At 43.7% G+C, this 15,007-nt stretch overlaps 1 protein-coding gene across 5 annotated transcripts in view; it reads left to right on the top strand.

The window, feature by feature from the left end:
* lrp8 (low density lipoprotein receptor-related protein 8, apolipoprotein e receptor) overlaps positions 1 to 15,007 on the top strand; it is a 121,252-nt gene that overhangs the window by 66,761 nt on the left and 39,484 nt on the right. For all 5 annotated transcript variants that reach the window (XM_072274049.1, XM_072274046.1, XM_072274048.1 and 2 more), the window contains one exon: positions 11,182 to 11,304. In XM_072274049.1, coding sequence (XP_072130150.1) covers positions 11,182 to 11,304 — 123 coding nt within the window. The remainder of the gene's footprint in view (positions 1 to 11,181; positions 11,305 to 15,007) is intronic.

Below are 15,007 nucleotides of genomic sequence, written 5' to 3'. Positions count from 1 at the left end.
TTTTCGCTTTCAGAAGGTGTTTTCACTGTTATGAAAAAAAAGCAGCGCACGATAAAAAAATTCAGCGCGTGAAAAAAATCAACACGCGATAAAAGGCAGCGCGCGCCCCGAGCAGCCGTTTGCAAGATGAGTTCTATGGTGTCGGAAAAGCCTAAAAGAGCTCGTAAGGGTGTTACACAGCGTAAAACTAGACATAATTAAGCATTTCGATTGTGGTGAACGAAGCAAGGACAAAGTGAGTTTGGCTTGTGGAAGCTGACGAACATGATGTTGAAGAGGTTTGACATCCCGTGACTAAGAACTGATAGATGAAGAGCTGATGCAATTGGAAGAGGAAAGGATAACAATCGAAACCAAATGCAGTAGCGAAATGAATGTGAAGCAACTGCGTAAGATTTTGGCTGCAATGATAAGTATGACTTTAATTTTGAAAGGGTATGTAGGTTTAGGAGATATTTGCAGGATGGTTTGAGTGCTTACAAAGAACTGTATGACAGAAAAATGCGCGAGGCTCTGCAGTCAAGCAAGCCTTCCACGTCAGCCACAACAGATGACGAACCTCGACCTTCGACATCGAGGCAGGCAGTCATAGGAGAAGATGAGCTGCCTGCTCTAATGGAAATAGAGGACGAGATGACATCCCGGTGTCCCACCACCCCAACACCCAGGCTGCGGACAGGTACTGTACTGATTTGCGGAGAATGCAACAGTAACTGGGAGGCACACAGCACATCTTTAAGAAAAAAGCCGAAATAAACATGCTAATTAATTAGGTGCCGCCCCACACTTAAATGTCGGCCCAGATCAGAGATGATGCAATCGGAAATCAGCACTGATCTGGGCCGATAATTATGTGCCGGGCAGCACCTAATTAATTAGCATGTTTATTTCGGCTTTTTTCTTAATGATGTGCTGGATGCCTCCCGGCTGCCGCTGGACCGCTGCGTTCTTCATGGTTCGGTATCTGTCGGCGGCCTGGAGGGTGGGGCCATGGCACCACCCAGCCTGCGACGACTCAGTCTAACACACCATCACCAGTCTGCTTGGTGCTGTCCTGACTCCGGTAAGTGATACTACATTGTACATACATTATTTCTACTTTATATCAGCTGTGTATTTTTACGTGTTATTTGGTATGATTTGGCAGCTTCATAGCTTAAAGGTTACTGGAGAGAGTGTTCTTGCCAACAGTGCTTGTGTGAGATTTTCTGCTGACGGCGCTTGTGTGAGATTTTCGCTACGGAGAACAGTTCAGTAATGATTGTGGAAAAGTATTTCTACTTTATATAGGCTGTGTATTTATCATATCATTCCTGCTTTTACTATATGTTACTGTTATTTTAGGTTTTATGTGTTATTTGGCATGATTTGGCAGGTTATTTTTGGGTCCGCGAACGCTCACAAAATTTTCCCATATAAATAAATGGTAATGACTTCTTCGCTTTACGACATTTTGGCTTACGAACCGTTTCATAGGAACGCTCTACCTTCGGATGGCAGGGGGAACCTGTATCACCATCATTCCTACAGTACTGATTGAAAAGCTGCAGAATCTAGTCCTCTACCTCGGGCGTCCCCAGCCTTTTTTGCACCGCGGACCGGTTTAATATTGACAATATTCTTGCGGACCGGCCGACCGGGGATGGGGGGGGGGGTGGTGGGGGGTGCTCAAGTAGGGTTAAGCTCACCTCAACATGTCTTTTACAGTTAGGGTTGTCAACTTTCTCACTCCTAAACAAGGGACAAAAGTAGCGTTTAAATCCTGGGACACTTTACCCCATGAAAGACGACCACGACCATGAAGCCTTGCGTGGGCACCTGTGTGCGCATGCACGTACGTGCCAATCTTTTTCCCCCCACAAATCGGTTTTGCCTTCATCTTCCCGACTACACTGTACATACATTATTTCTACTTTATGTAGGCTGTGTATTTATCATATCATTCCTGCTTTTACTATATGTTAGTGTTATTTTCGGTTTTATGTGTTATTTGGTATGATTTGGTAGGTTATTTTTTGGGTCTGGGAATGCTCAAAAATTTTTCCATATAAATTAATGGTAATTGCTTCTTCTCTTTACGCCATTTCGGCACGAAAGGTTTCATAGGAACGCTCTACCTTAGCGTGGGAAATAACGGGACAAGGGCAGTCCCGTATAGGACAAACCAACTTAGCCCAATATACGGGATGTCCCGGCAAATACGGGACAGTTGGCAACCCTATGTTCAAGTTCAACAATGTGTGACAGGGAATGAGGAAAGGTGCCGCTGACTTGGATCGTTTCATATCGCCAAATCATATCGTTTCCTAGCGGCCCGGTAGCACATGCTTTGCGGCCTGGTACTGGCCTGCTGCCCAGTGGTTGGGGACTGCTGCTCTACCTCCCTGTGTAACTGGATTGTTGTCTTCCTAACCAGAAGACCGCAATCTGTGCAAATTGGAAGTAACATCTCCACCTCGCTGGCAATCAACACTGGTGCACCTCAGGGGTGTGTGCTTAACCCACTGCTTCACTCTCTCTGTACCTATGACTGTGTGGCTAGGCATAACTCAAATACCATTTATACATTTGCTAATGATGCGTCCATTATTGGCAGAATTTCAGATGCTGTCGAAAGGGTGTACCAGGAGCGAGATATACCAGTTAGTCGAGTGGTGCTGCAGCAACAACCTTGCATTCAACGTTAGTAAGACAAAAGAGCTGATTGTGGACTTCAGGAAGGGTAAAACAAGGGAACACAAACCAATCCACACAGAGTGATCAGAAGTGGAGATAGTGAGCAATTTCAACTTCCTGGGTGTCAGTGTCTCTGAGGGCCTAACCTGGCTGCAACACATTGATGCAGTTATAAAGAAGACAAGACTGGCTATATTTCAATAGGGGTTTGAGGAAATTTGGTTTGTCAATTAAAACACTTGAAAACTTCTACAAGTGTACCGTGGAGAGCATTCTGACAGGCTATGTCACTGTCTGGTTGGGGAAGGGGTGGTCGGGGGGAGGCTACTATACGAGATCAAAATAAGTTGCAGAAACTTATAAAATTAGTCAGGTCCATCATGGGCATCAGCCTCCATAGTATCCAAGATACCTTCAAGGACAGTACCTTAGGAAGGTGGCCTCCATCATTAAGGATTCCCACCATCCAGGGTATGCCCTCATCACACTGTTACTTGCGGGAAGGAGGTACAGAAGCCTGAAAACACAGACTCTCTGTCATCCAATTTCTAAATGGACATTGGGCCCATGAACACTACCTTACTACTTTTTTATTTCTATTAACTTATTTTAACTTAAGTATTATATACATACACACACTGTAATTCAGTTTTTCTCTATATTTATTTATCATGTATTTCATCGTACTGCTGCCATAAAGTTCACAACTTTCACAACATATGCCGGTGATATTAAATCAGAGTCTGTTTTTTTTAATTTCACCTCTCCAGGACATGCTTGACTGTGTTTCTTAAACCAAGAGACTGAGCTGTTGGGGCACAACGCTCGCTTTGGAACAGCAAAGTTACAGCGTGTTTATCAGTTGAGTAAAATGCAGCTGGCAGTGATCATTCTTCAATCCTGTCAGCCTCTCCAAAACTGCAGGGACCTACAATGCTGGCCCATTTGGTAGTCATGATAGCTGCAGCCTTAAACCTGTTGCTACTCAATGCAGGTGAGCTAGCTGCAGTGCGGACATCGGTAGTGGTGTTAGTACCTTGATGAGCAGTTAAGTGTGTGTGTGTGTGTGTGTAGGGTCCTTTAGTTTGTTAGGCATATAGGTCTGTAGGAAACAGATCATTTTACTGTTTTATGACCTGTGATGTGTAGATCAGTGATGTTGCAACAAAATGCAATTACATTGTTAGTTAATGAGGAAACATTTAACACATCTATGCACATAAATATATTAGTTTACAATTGGGGGGTGTGTGTGTGTGCGTGCGCGCGAGTTGCTCAGCAATCTTATAAAGGAGAAAACTGTCTTCAACAAGTGCACTCTTCACCAGTTTATCTCCATCAGGATGTAAGTTAATTATTAAACTTCTGGATGTTTTCACTTACCAAAGTTGCTGGTGAACGCAGCAGGCCAGGCAGCATCTCTAGGAAGAGGTACAGTCGATGTTTGCCGAGACCCTTCGTCAGGACTAACTGAAGGAAGAGTTAGTAAGAGATTCGAAAGTTGGAGGGGGAGGGGGAGATCCGAAATGATAGGAGAAGACAGGAGGGGGAGGGATGGAGCCAAGAACTGGACAGGTGATTGGCAAAAGGGATATGAGAGGATCATGGGACAGGAGGCCCAGGGAGAAGGAAAAGGGGGAGGGGGGAACCCAGAGGATGGGCAAGGGATATAGTGAGAGGGACAGAGGGAGAAAAAAGAGAGTGAGAGAAAGAATGTGTGTATATAAATAAATAACGGACTTCTCTAACTTCCGCTAATGCCCCACCTCCCCCTCGTACCCCAGCCGTTATTTATTTATATACACACATTCTTTCTCTTTCTCTCTCTCTCCTTTTTCCCCCTCTGCTCTCTCACTACACCCCTTGCCCATCCTCTGGGTTCCCCCCCCCCTCTCTTTCTCCCTGGGCCTCTTGTCCCATGATCCTCTCATATCCCTTTTGCCAATCACCTGTCCAGCTCTTGGCTCCATCCCATCCCCTCCTGTCTTCTCCTATCATTTCGGATCTGCCCCTCCCCCTCCAACTTTCAAATCTCTTACTAACTCTTCCTTCAGTTAGTCCTGACGAAGGGTCTCGGCCCGAAACATCGACTGTACCTCTTCCTAGAGATGCTGCCTGGCCTGCTGCGTTCACCAGCAACTTTGATGTGTGTTGCTTGAATTTCCAGCATCTGCAGAATTCCTCGTGGATGTTTTCACTTCCCTCTTTCTTGTTTATTGTTTATGCCTAACTCCAAGAGCCGTACAGCACAAGTGCAGACCCTTTGGCCTGATTTCTTACAACATCTCTGGTGCTCCTTTGCACTTTGTCAATGACTGAACATCTCGCATAAGGTAAGTATTGGAAGTAAATTTGTGTCAAAACCTTTCATCAGAACTAAAGGAAGCTGCTTGACCTTGTAATATTAATTTTCTCCATATACAGTGCCCTGTCTACTGAGTATTTTAAATAATTCCTTTTCCCAATCTTCATAACCTTCATAAAAAAAGTAACAGTATTTGTCTTTATGTTCATAGTGTCCTCCAAGCTACGTATTTATTTTGCGTTCAAGTTACACATTTGGCATATCATTAAGTTAAGTCATTCTATGTACACTTGAGGTCTCCAACTGTTTGCGGGGCTGTTATGCAGAACGCAGCCTCTCAGTATACAGTGATGGCAGAACCTTCGGTTGCACTGCTTCCCCACAATGCCTTTCTGTTAGCTGAGCCCAACGTTACTGCAGCCTTTAGCATGTCCTCCTGCAGCCTGGAACGCGCCAGGTAGCAACATTCACCTGTTGTACTGGGGAACCTGCAAGTTTTGGGTTGATCAAAGTGCATTTTTTTTTTTTTTGCTGAGCTGATGATCTTCCAGCAGCACCTGATGTTTGTCTTGGCGTGCACCCCTCAAAGCAGCTCTTGTACCAGAAAGTCTTCTGTTATGCAGCTGCTGGAGACAAAGCTTGACCTTTGCCAGACCTTCTCTTCAAGGCACAATCTACAAAGAGCTTGATCTCTCCATCATTTAGCCGTCACGAAGATGATGTATGAGATTGACTGGGGGAAGGACCTGATGGGGAATGCTTCTCTCACAGCCAGCACACTACTTTATTTTGAGCTTGTTGATCTCATCCAGCTAGTTTTTATGTTTCACCCAGATCCCTAACATCTTCAGGTAGTCAGACTTGGCATTGAAAGGAATGGAGGCTCGATTGGACCAGTTGCCATAATGTATGGCCTTGTACTACTTGCAGTGACTCAAGTTGTTGAGGTAAATCGGTTGCAGATACTAATCTGTAAACTTAATGAGGATCTGAGCAGAAGATGACGACGTTGTCATGTACAAGCTGGCTTTGATCTGAGAACTCGCACTTTATCCTTCATGCCTGTATCTTTCCTGACAGATTCAACAGACAGTTCTACACAATTCACAATTAAAACATGAATCTTGCAATGCATTGCGCCTGGTATGGCTCTTTACGAAAACTCTATTAAAATGCAAATCCAGTTTAGAAATATCTGCCAGCAGTAATGTATGCCAGTGTTAGACAGTGACAATGTTGTCCCTGTCAGTATTGTATCCCAGAGAAATACAGTGAATTACAGACAGACACAGAAATATCCTGCAACCCTGATGAAGAAGCTTGATGAATCTGTTTCCTGCCTGATAATTTGGACTACTGATGTTTGTGAATAATAGTTTGATGCAATTCCCGATTCCCTTTCCAAAACCTTCGAGGCCAAGTTGGAAAATATGCCCATCATTAGTTCACTACCCCGCCATCTGCCCACCCCTTGTCCTACAGTGTTAGATTTAGTGCCTGCAGTATTTTGTGTTACAACATCTCCAAGCATATTTTGAAAAGCATTTCAACCTCTGCCTAATGATGATTTTTATCAGAATGGTCTATTCAAGAGTCAACAGGAACAAGGACTCTGAGCCCCTGAAGCAGAGAAACTCTAAAAACTGTGTTCTAGGCCATTCAGAGAATAACATGAAATTGAATCTGCCTGAATTTTTTGAACTAGTTTAATGCTTTGTTCTGGATGAGTGAACTTTTCTGTTGTGTATTTAATACTTCAGTAATATTTGAGGAATCTTGTATATATGTATCGGTTGGTTAAGCATTCTTTTGTTTAAATAATTCATTGCAGGTTAAATGTATGTATATGTGAATTGCATACATCCTCACTAGGTGATATGTGCACACCCCACTTAAACACAAAGTTAGACACACATTTTGGACTCCCATGTCTTCCTTTGAATTAGTTTAATGTTTTGAAGTTACAAAGCGTAACACGTTCCCATTCCTGAGCTGCATTTCCCAGCTCGATAACAGTAAATCCCTTTAGTTCACTACACCTGCCTGTCTCAGACACAAGGACAGTCTGGAGGCAGGCTGAGCCCCAAATGGTTACTTAGTGAATCTTGCAATGCATTGTGCTTGGTGTGTCTCTTTACGAAAGCTCTATTAAAATGCAAATCCAGTTTAGAAATGTTTTCCCAGCAGTAGTGTATCCTAGTGTTAAACATTGACAATGCTGGCTGTCCCTGTCAGTACCATATCCCATAGAAATACAGTGAAATACAGACATTTCCCACCGTTAGTTATAACCTGTTGTTGGAGAGACTAACGTGTACCTGTCAGTACCCTTACACCAGTAATGCTGGAGACCCTGCACATATCAATACTGTGCTGCACTGTTACACACTCGATGGTATTTTATCAGGTGCCTGCTGTACCTAATAAAGAGGCCACTGGGTGTATGTTCCTGCAGCAGCCCATCCATTTCAAGACTTGCTGTGTTGTGTGTTCAGAGATGCTGTTCTGTATATCACTGTTGTAACGCACGGTTATTTGAGTTACTGTCGCCTTCCCGTCAGCTTGAACCAGTCTGGCCATTCTCCTCTGACCTCTCTCATTACCAGGGTGTTTTCACTCACAGTACTGCCACTCATGCGATTTTTTTTTTTTTTTGTTGTTTTTTCAAACTCACTTCAATCACATTTCTTCCCATCCTGATGTATCACCTGAACAACAACTGAACCTCTTGACCATGTCTGCATACTTTTATGCATTGAGTTGCTGCCACATGGTTGGCTGATCAGGTATTTGCATTAATGAGCAGGTGTACCAAATAAAGTGAATGTATATTGACAGAACTTGTCCACTATTAGCGTACCTTAATGTGTGGGCACGTGGCCAAGTGGTTAAGGCATTGGACTAGCGATCTGAAGGTCATGAGTTTGATCCCCAGCTGAGGTAGTGTGTTGTGTCCGTGAACAAGGCACTTAACCACACAGTGCTCTGCAACGACACTGGTGCCAAGCTGTATCGGCCCTTGCCCTTCCCTTGGACAACATCGGTGTAATGGAGAGGGGAGACTTGCAGCACGGGCAACTGCCGGTCTTCCATACAACTTTGCCTAGGCCTGCGCCCTGGAGAGTGAAAACTTTCCAGGTGCAGATCCACGGTCTCACAAGACTAACGGATGCCTTTTTTTTAATGCCATAGAGACAGACCCATATCCATCAGTTTTGCATCCCGGCATTACACAGTGACAAATCAGTGGCCACTTGTAGTATACCCCATTATGGGCTAGAGCTAAACCAATAGGTGGAAATGTACCCTATTGTTGTATAGCAACTGACCTGTGATCACCAGAACTATGAGCAGAAGAGGAAATGCTGGAAGAACACGATGGGTCAAGCAGCCTCTGTGGAGGCAAAAGGATATTCAATGGCTCAGGTTAAGACTCTGCTGTGGACTGAGTGTGTAGAGGGAAAGACGAGACATTGGCTGATTAGGTGATAGATGGAACCGGAGATATGCCCACCAGTAGAGATCCCCCTGTTGAAGAAACTACGTACCCATCAGCAATGTGTGTTTTTGAAATTTCAGTTCCCTTTCCTATTCCCACACTGTCCTCTGCCTTCTCCACTGCCTCAATGAAGTAGGCTGGAAGAAGAATACCTTACAATCTACTTTGCTTGCCTGAAATCCACTGGTGTATACATTGAATTTTCCAGCTTCAGGTAATTTATTGCCCCTCTATTCTATTCCTTTTCCATTCCCACCAGTCCATCAGAGAGGGGTTCTGTCTCTACCTTTGTTCACATTTTTCCGTCCCCATCCCTTCCCGTCTGTCTTTCTCCCACCTGGCTCCACCTGTCCATCACCCACATATCAATCCAAATGTTTCTTCCCTCTGTGTTTTCTCTCCCCCCCCCTCCATCAACTCATCACCACTGCCTTATCTAGTTCAACCTATCACGTGCCCTGTGTCTGTATCCTCTGCCTGCCCTCAATCACAGTTCCTAATATTCTCCAAGATTCCTCCCCACCCTTATCCATTTCCACCCATCAGCCTCTGTCTGAATTTCCCCAATGACTATGGAGCTCCATTTTGTCTATCATCTGCTCCTCATCTGGTTCCACCATCACCTACCCATCTCTGTCACCCCTCTCCATAACATTTAGTTCTGGCTATCTTTCCTCTAACCTTCAGTCTTGGTGTAGGCACTCTTCAAGCAATGTCAACTCTTCCTTTGCCTCCACAGGTGAGTTCAGTTTGTTTGTACCCTTTGCTCGGGATTTCAGCATCTACAGTCTCTGAGACAGCAGAACTCTACCTGTTATTCTCCATCCCGTGCTATGTAATGGAAAGAGATTATCAGGTTACAGAGAAAAAGGTTCAAGGATGTGTTCGAAGTCTCCTGGATAAAATGCAAAATGGCAGTAACAAGGAGAGAACATGGCTTTGGATGCTGGATGCTGCTTTCTTGTGCCAGTGTTCCTTGTAAAGTGACCAACTAGAGAAGGAATATTTGAGAGCTTTATGTTCATGCATTGGCAGCACACAGAAGCTCTGTGTAGTTGGGGGAAGAAGTGATCCACCTTATAAACTGTTCTAATACCTGCCACAGGCCATGCTGTGGGAGAGTTTGTGGTTTCCATATTAGCCTCATCAGCCACTTCAGATCCCACAATGTCAGAGTGGGAGTAAGTCAATGACAGGTCTGATTTGACTAGCACAGTGCAGCTAGATTTGGAGCTTTATATTGATGATCTTCAGTTTTTTGCTTTTTTTTTATATGGCTGATTGGCAGGTGGGTGACCTGTTAGTTTTTTTTGTGTGTGAGGTGGGATTTGGGGGTTTGATGTTACTGTCACTCTTTGTTTCTGTGAGTGAGGTGGTCAGAGATTGTTATTGTCACTTTTTTTCTGCAGGGGAAGGTTGGGGATTGTTATTGTCCCTGTTTTTTCCTGCAGGGGAGGGGTAGGGAAGTTGATGCTGTTGTCACTGTTTTTTTTCTACGGGGAGGGATTGTGGGATTTTGGGGCTTGCAAATTTTGTTTCTTTTCTCTTTGGTGCTGTGGGTGTTAATTGGTGTTTTTTTTTAACAACTCCCTTGGTCCTCTGTATGTAATGGCTATCTGGAGAAGGCAAGTATACAAGTTGTATTGTATTTGACAGTAAAATAAACCTTTGAACCTTTGGAGCTAGAAGTGGATCTTGATGTGGGACCTGGGGTTCTGATATGGTCCCCAGATAACCTGGCCTCAGAGGAATGTGAGAGGAATCCTGTCTGCAACCATATTCTTCACAGCACTTCTCCTAACCCCTGCCTGATGATGCCAGAGTGCACCTCCTTTAAAGAGTTGTGGCTGTCCGTTGTTTCCAGGAATTGCTGGTGTGGTAGGCTGATGGAAGGGGCTGCTTGCTTGATGAGTGATCAGATATAGCAGACTTGTACTACTTCAATAACAAGACACTTATGACTTGTCGCCCACAAGTCAAGCCTCGTATGCTTGCATAAGTAACTGGCAAAGCATTAAGCTGTAACTGACTCTTACTATGGATGGGCCAGCATGGACTATGTAGCCCAAGGATCTTCGACATATCCCTAGATCAGGCTGTCCACCAAATCAAGCCAGTACCTACTGTTCACCAGTTAGTGTGCTTAGGCCTGTAATCGTTTGGTATGTGGGTGCAGCTGGTCCCTGTATAGAACTTGATAGTTATCCATAATAGGAACAAATGTTACTGAATTTATTATAAAGTTATCCGGTCCCTTGTTTTGAGCCAGTGGAAATGTTACCTAGTCTGATTACGTTTAAGTTAGAGCTCTGGAGGAGAAAAGGTAACTGATTACTGATCTTGCAGTTTATTGGAAAGTTTTCCTGCTTTGGAATATTGGCCAGACATAAATGCTATTTTTTTTGGAGAAAGTTTGTGTAAAGTGCCAGTAGTTTACAACAATGTTGCAAACTCCATTGGCTACTTGTATCTATTAAATAAATGTCCATTCATCAGGGAATTCTTCAGAAGCTGTACCTGTCAAACCTGAAACTTGGGCTGGTACATGTCCTTTCCCCCAATGAATATTTAAATGAAGTATCTGCCTGCTTTTTGTGCATATGAAACAGTGGAAAATTTGTCAGAATTTTGGTTTAATGAATGCTCAATTTGGTTTTTATTTTCATGGTGCTAACTGTTGGATATTCTGCTTACCAAACAGCTAAGAACACTTGTGCAGCAATGCATTTTACCTGTGACAATGGAGAATGCATCTTGGGGAACTGGCGCTGTGACGGAGAAGAAGAATGTACAGATGGATCGGATGAGGCAGATAAATTGTGCAGTGAGTAACATATTTAAAGAGACTTTTATTGAATTATGCCACAATTTGGAAAAAAAAATGACATTGTGTTAAACATCAAGATAGCTGGTTGTCTCTGTGAATTAATTCATGCTCATTTTTTAACTATTAAATAGAGGGAAGTTTGAGTAAATATCTAGTAGAATTCATTTCTTAATAACGCTTGGGTATGGTGGGAGTCGAAGCTTGTGAATATCAGTGTTGCATGTGAGCCAAAACAATACATGTCGTGGTATTATGGTTGAAGCTGTTCCTGTCCTTGTCTATTTTCCATCTGTGTACAAGATATAAAATGAGCAGGAAATTCCCAAAATAGCATCACTGTTACAGGTCACTGATCCTTAGAAATGTTTTCATCTGTTTCCAGATGTTGGAAATTTGAGACCAGTTTTTGCTTCAATTCCAATATGATTTGCTGACCAGGAGTGCATACCCTTGCTGCATTTTTCCTTCTAGCCAGCTGTGCAGGTGTAGTGATGGTTTGAATTATCTTATTCTGTGTAGGGAATCAGCTCTGGGACTTCCCTGGTTTATATGGCTCAGCCTGACTCTTGGATGAATATTTTCAGTGTGAATTATGAAGTGGAGCTAAAATTTGTTGATCTTAGTGATCTGTATCGAGTAATAAGAAACATTGTTGGAGGGTAAGGACAGGTGGTTAAAGAACCTTTTGTCCTGTGGATTTTTTGTGTAAGGCCCATCCTCTTGTATGTTTCAGTGAAAGCGAACATTGTGGCTTGGAGTTTGGCCTCAAGGGCATGTCATTAGAAGCACTGACAATGTACTGCAGTCTGACAACTCAGGTTCTGATGAACTTGAGTCCAGAATGTAGTTGCTGTAGGTCGACACTTTCATGTTAGTTCTGATCCTGTGGCAGGATTGTTAATGAGGTGCAGAATGAATAGGGGGATACAAGTGTAAAGGCACTGATAGAGCTTTGTTTGACCCCAGTCTTCACTGAGGTTGGCTCTATTGTAGACTCGTTGTTTACAGCCCAGCATTGTGTGGCTAGGCACAGCTCAAACGGTATTTATAAATTTGACAATGACACAACTTTTGTTGGTGGAATCTCAAGGAGGCATGCAGGAGGGAGATCGTTCAGGTGTAGTGCTGTTGCAACAACAGGCTTGCACAGCATCAGTAGGACCAAGTAGGCCAGTAGGACTTTTTGCTTTTACTTATTTAACTATTATTTAATATATACATCGTAATTTATAGTTGTTTTTTATTATTATGTATTGCAATGTACTGCTGCCACAAAACAACAAATTTCACAACATTTGCCAGTAATATTTAATCTGATTCTGATTCTGAATCGTGTCTTGTGTAGCATTGTAAAGGGTGTACAAGACGGAGGAAAATTTCTGTTGGTAGCCTACTTTGAGAAGAATGCTCTACAGTCCCTTGGACTAATCGAGTGAATGGCTTTAGCAAGGTCAATAAATCTCCTCCCTGTATGTGCGGTGAAGATCGTGTCAGCTGTGCCATGACATGGACATTATCAACTCCCCTTGGAACCCCTCCTTCTTCCCTTTAACCCATGGTCCACTCTCCTCTCCCATCAGATTCCTTCTTCTCCTGCCCTTTATCCTTCCCGCCCACCTGGTTTCACGTGTCACCTTCTAGCTAGTCCTTTTCCCCCTCCTTCTCTGTTTTATTCTGGCATCTTCCCCCTTGCTTTCCAGTCCTGAAGAGGGGCCTCAGCTTGAAATGCTGTCCTGACCTGCTGAGTTCCTGCAGTAGTTTGTGTGTGTTGCTCTAGATTTCCAGCATCTGGTAAATCTCCTGTGTTCTTAAACCAAACTGATTGATTGGTAGAGCAGTACTTTAAATGGGGAGGAGTGTGTTTGAGAGGAATCCAAGCAGTGGCATTTCCTGTGGTCAGCATCTGCCACCCTTTCCTCTCCTCCTTTCAAAGTGATCACGATTATGGCATCTCTGAGGACCCCAGCAAAGTTCTCACTTCTCCGTTGTCGAAAGTTGGGTTATGGGTTTGTGAACTTTGCCAGGGATACCATTTGCTCTTGAAGCCTTGTTGATTTTAAATTGGGATATGGCCGCCTTGGCAATGTGCTGATCAGAGTGATGGTGAGACGGCACTGAATAGGCTGCTGTAGAGCTGAGAGTGCTCACAGCAAGGATGGAGAGTTCTTTGACTGTTCCTTCCAATGGGTATTGTCGTCCTTGATAAGCTCATCTTTGTTCTTGGTTTTGACTGCAGAGGAGCCTTGAATGTTTATGCCACGGAGGGCCTTGCTGGCACTGAATAATCTTCATGTGGCACGCTGGTGGTCAGTAGCTGAACCTCCTGCACCAGACTCCCAAAATAAATGCTCTATCCTGAGTGTTATGCAATGAAATTGCCAAACGAATAGAGGAAAAGACTAAAGAATGCATTCAAAACAGTTTCAAAATGCAATGTCTTGTATATCCCTGGCCCATGCTTGCTCAAAGTAGAGAAGGAGTATTCAGAATGCTATTAGGAAATGCAAGTCGTCCATGTGTTTGGACTAAACAAAGGACCTGTGAAAACGGCAGGAAGAGTGCAACACCTCACCACTTCAACTACCTCCTCCCTCATATATGGAAGATTGGCATGCTCATCAGACACATTGGGTCTCACACAGCCTGTGTGGACACATCTATCCTGAGGGATGATCTATGAGGAAGAAGAAGGGGGAGAAGATCATCAACAATAATCGGAGCCAAGAAAGAAAGAAGCAGTGGAAAGGGTGAGCAGTTTCATGTTCCTGGGTGTCAACATCTCTGAAGATCTATCTAATCCCCAGACTACTGATGTAATTACAAAGAAAGCAGGCCAGCTAAATCCTATATTTCATTAGGAGTTTGAGAAGACTAGCAAATTTCTACAGATGTACTGCAGAAGAGAGCATTCTAACTGGTTGCATCACCGTCTGGTATGGAAGGGTCACAGAACAGGACTGGAAAAAGCTTCAGAGGCTGCAAACTCAGCCGGCTCCATCATGGGCACCAGCTTCCCAGCATCAGGGACACCTTCAAAAGGCAATGCCCCAAGTTGGTGACATCCATCATTAAGCACCTCCATCACCCAGTAGGTGACCCTTTCTCATTACCTGTCATCAAGGAGGAGATACAGGAGCCTGAAGACGCACTCTCAAACTTTTAGGAACAGCTTCTTCTGCTCCATCATCAGATTTCTGAATGGACAATGAACCCATATACACAACTTCACTAACGAGAGAAAATCTGCAGATGCTGGAAATCCAAGCAACACACACAAACCGCTGGAGGAACTCAGCAGGCCAGGCAGCATCTGTGGAAGAGTGTACAGTCGACATCCTGTCCTGCTGAAGGGTTTTGGCCTGAAACGAGGACTGTACTCTTTTCCGTAGATGCTGCCTGGCCTGCTGAGTTCCACCAGCATTTTGTGTAGGTTACACAACCTCGCTGTTTTATTTCTGATTTTTGTTGTCTTTTTCCACTACCTATTTAATTTCTAAAAATATATATCGTATTGTAATTGTATTTTTTATTTTGTATTGCATTGTACTGATGCCGCAAAATAACTAATTTCTTGACATATGCCAGTGATATTAAACCTGATTCTGATTCTGAATCTGATCATGTGGCAGTAACTCAATGCAGACATGGTCATGAACACTACCTCACTGTGCTTGCTTTCTTTATGCACTGCTCATTTATC

Source organism: Mobula birostris, chromosome 12 (genome assembly GCF_030028105.1).
Source record: "Mobula birostris isolate sMobBir1 chromosome 12, sMobBir1.hap1, whole genome shotgun sequence".
Taxonomy (NCBI): domain Eukaryota; kingdom Metazoa; phylum Chordata; class Chondrichthyes; order Myliobatiformes; family Myliobatidae; genus Mobula; species Mobula birostris.
Note: the sequence above shows the minus strand (reverse complement) of the source record. Positions and strands in the feature narration are given on the sequence as shown.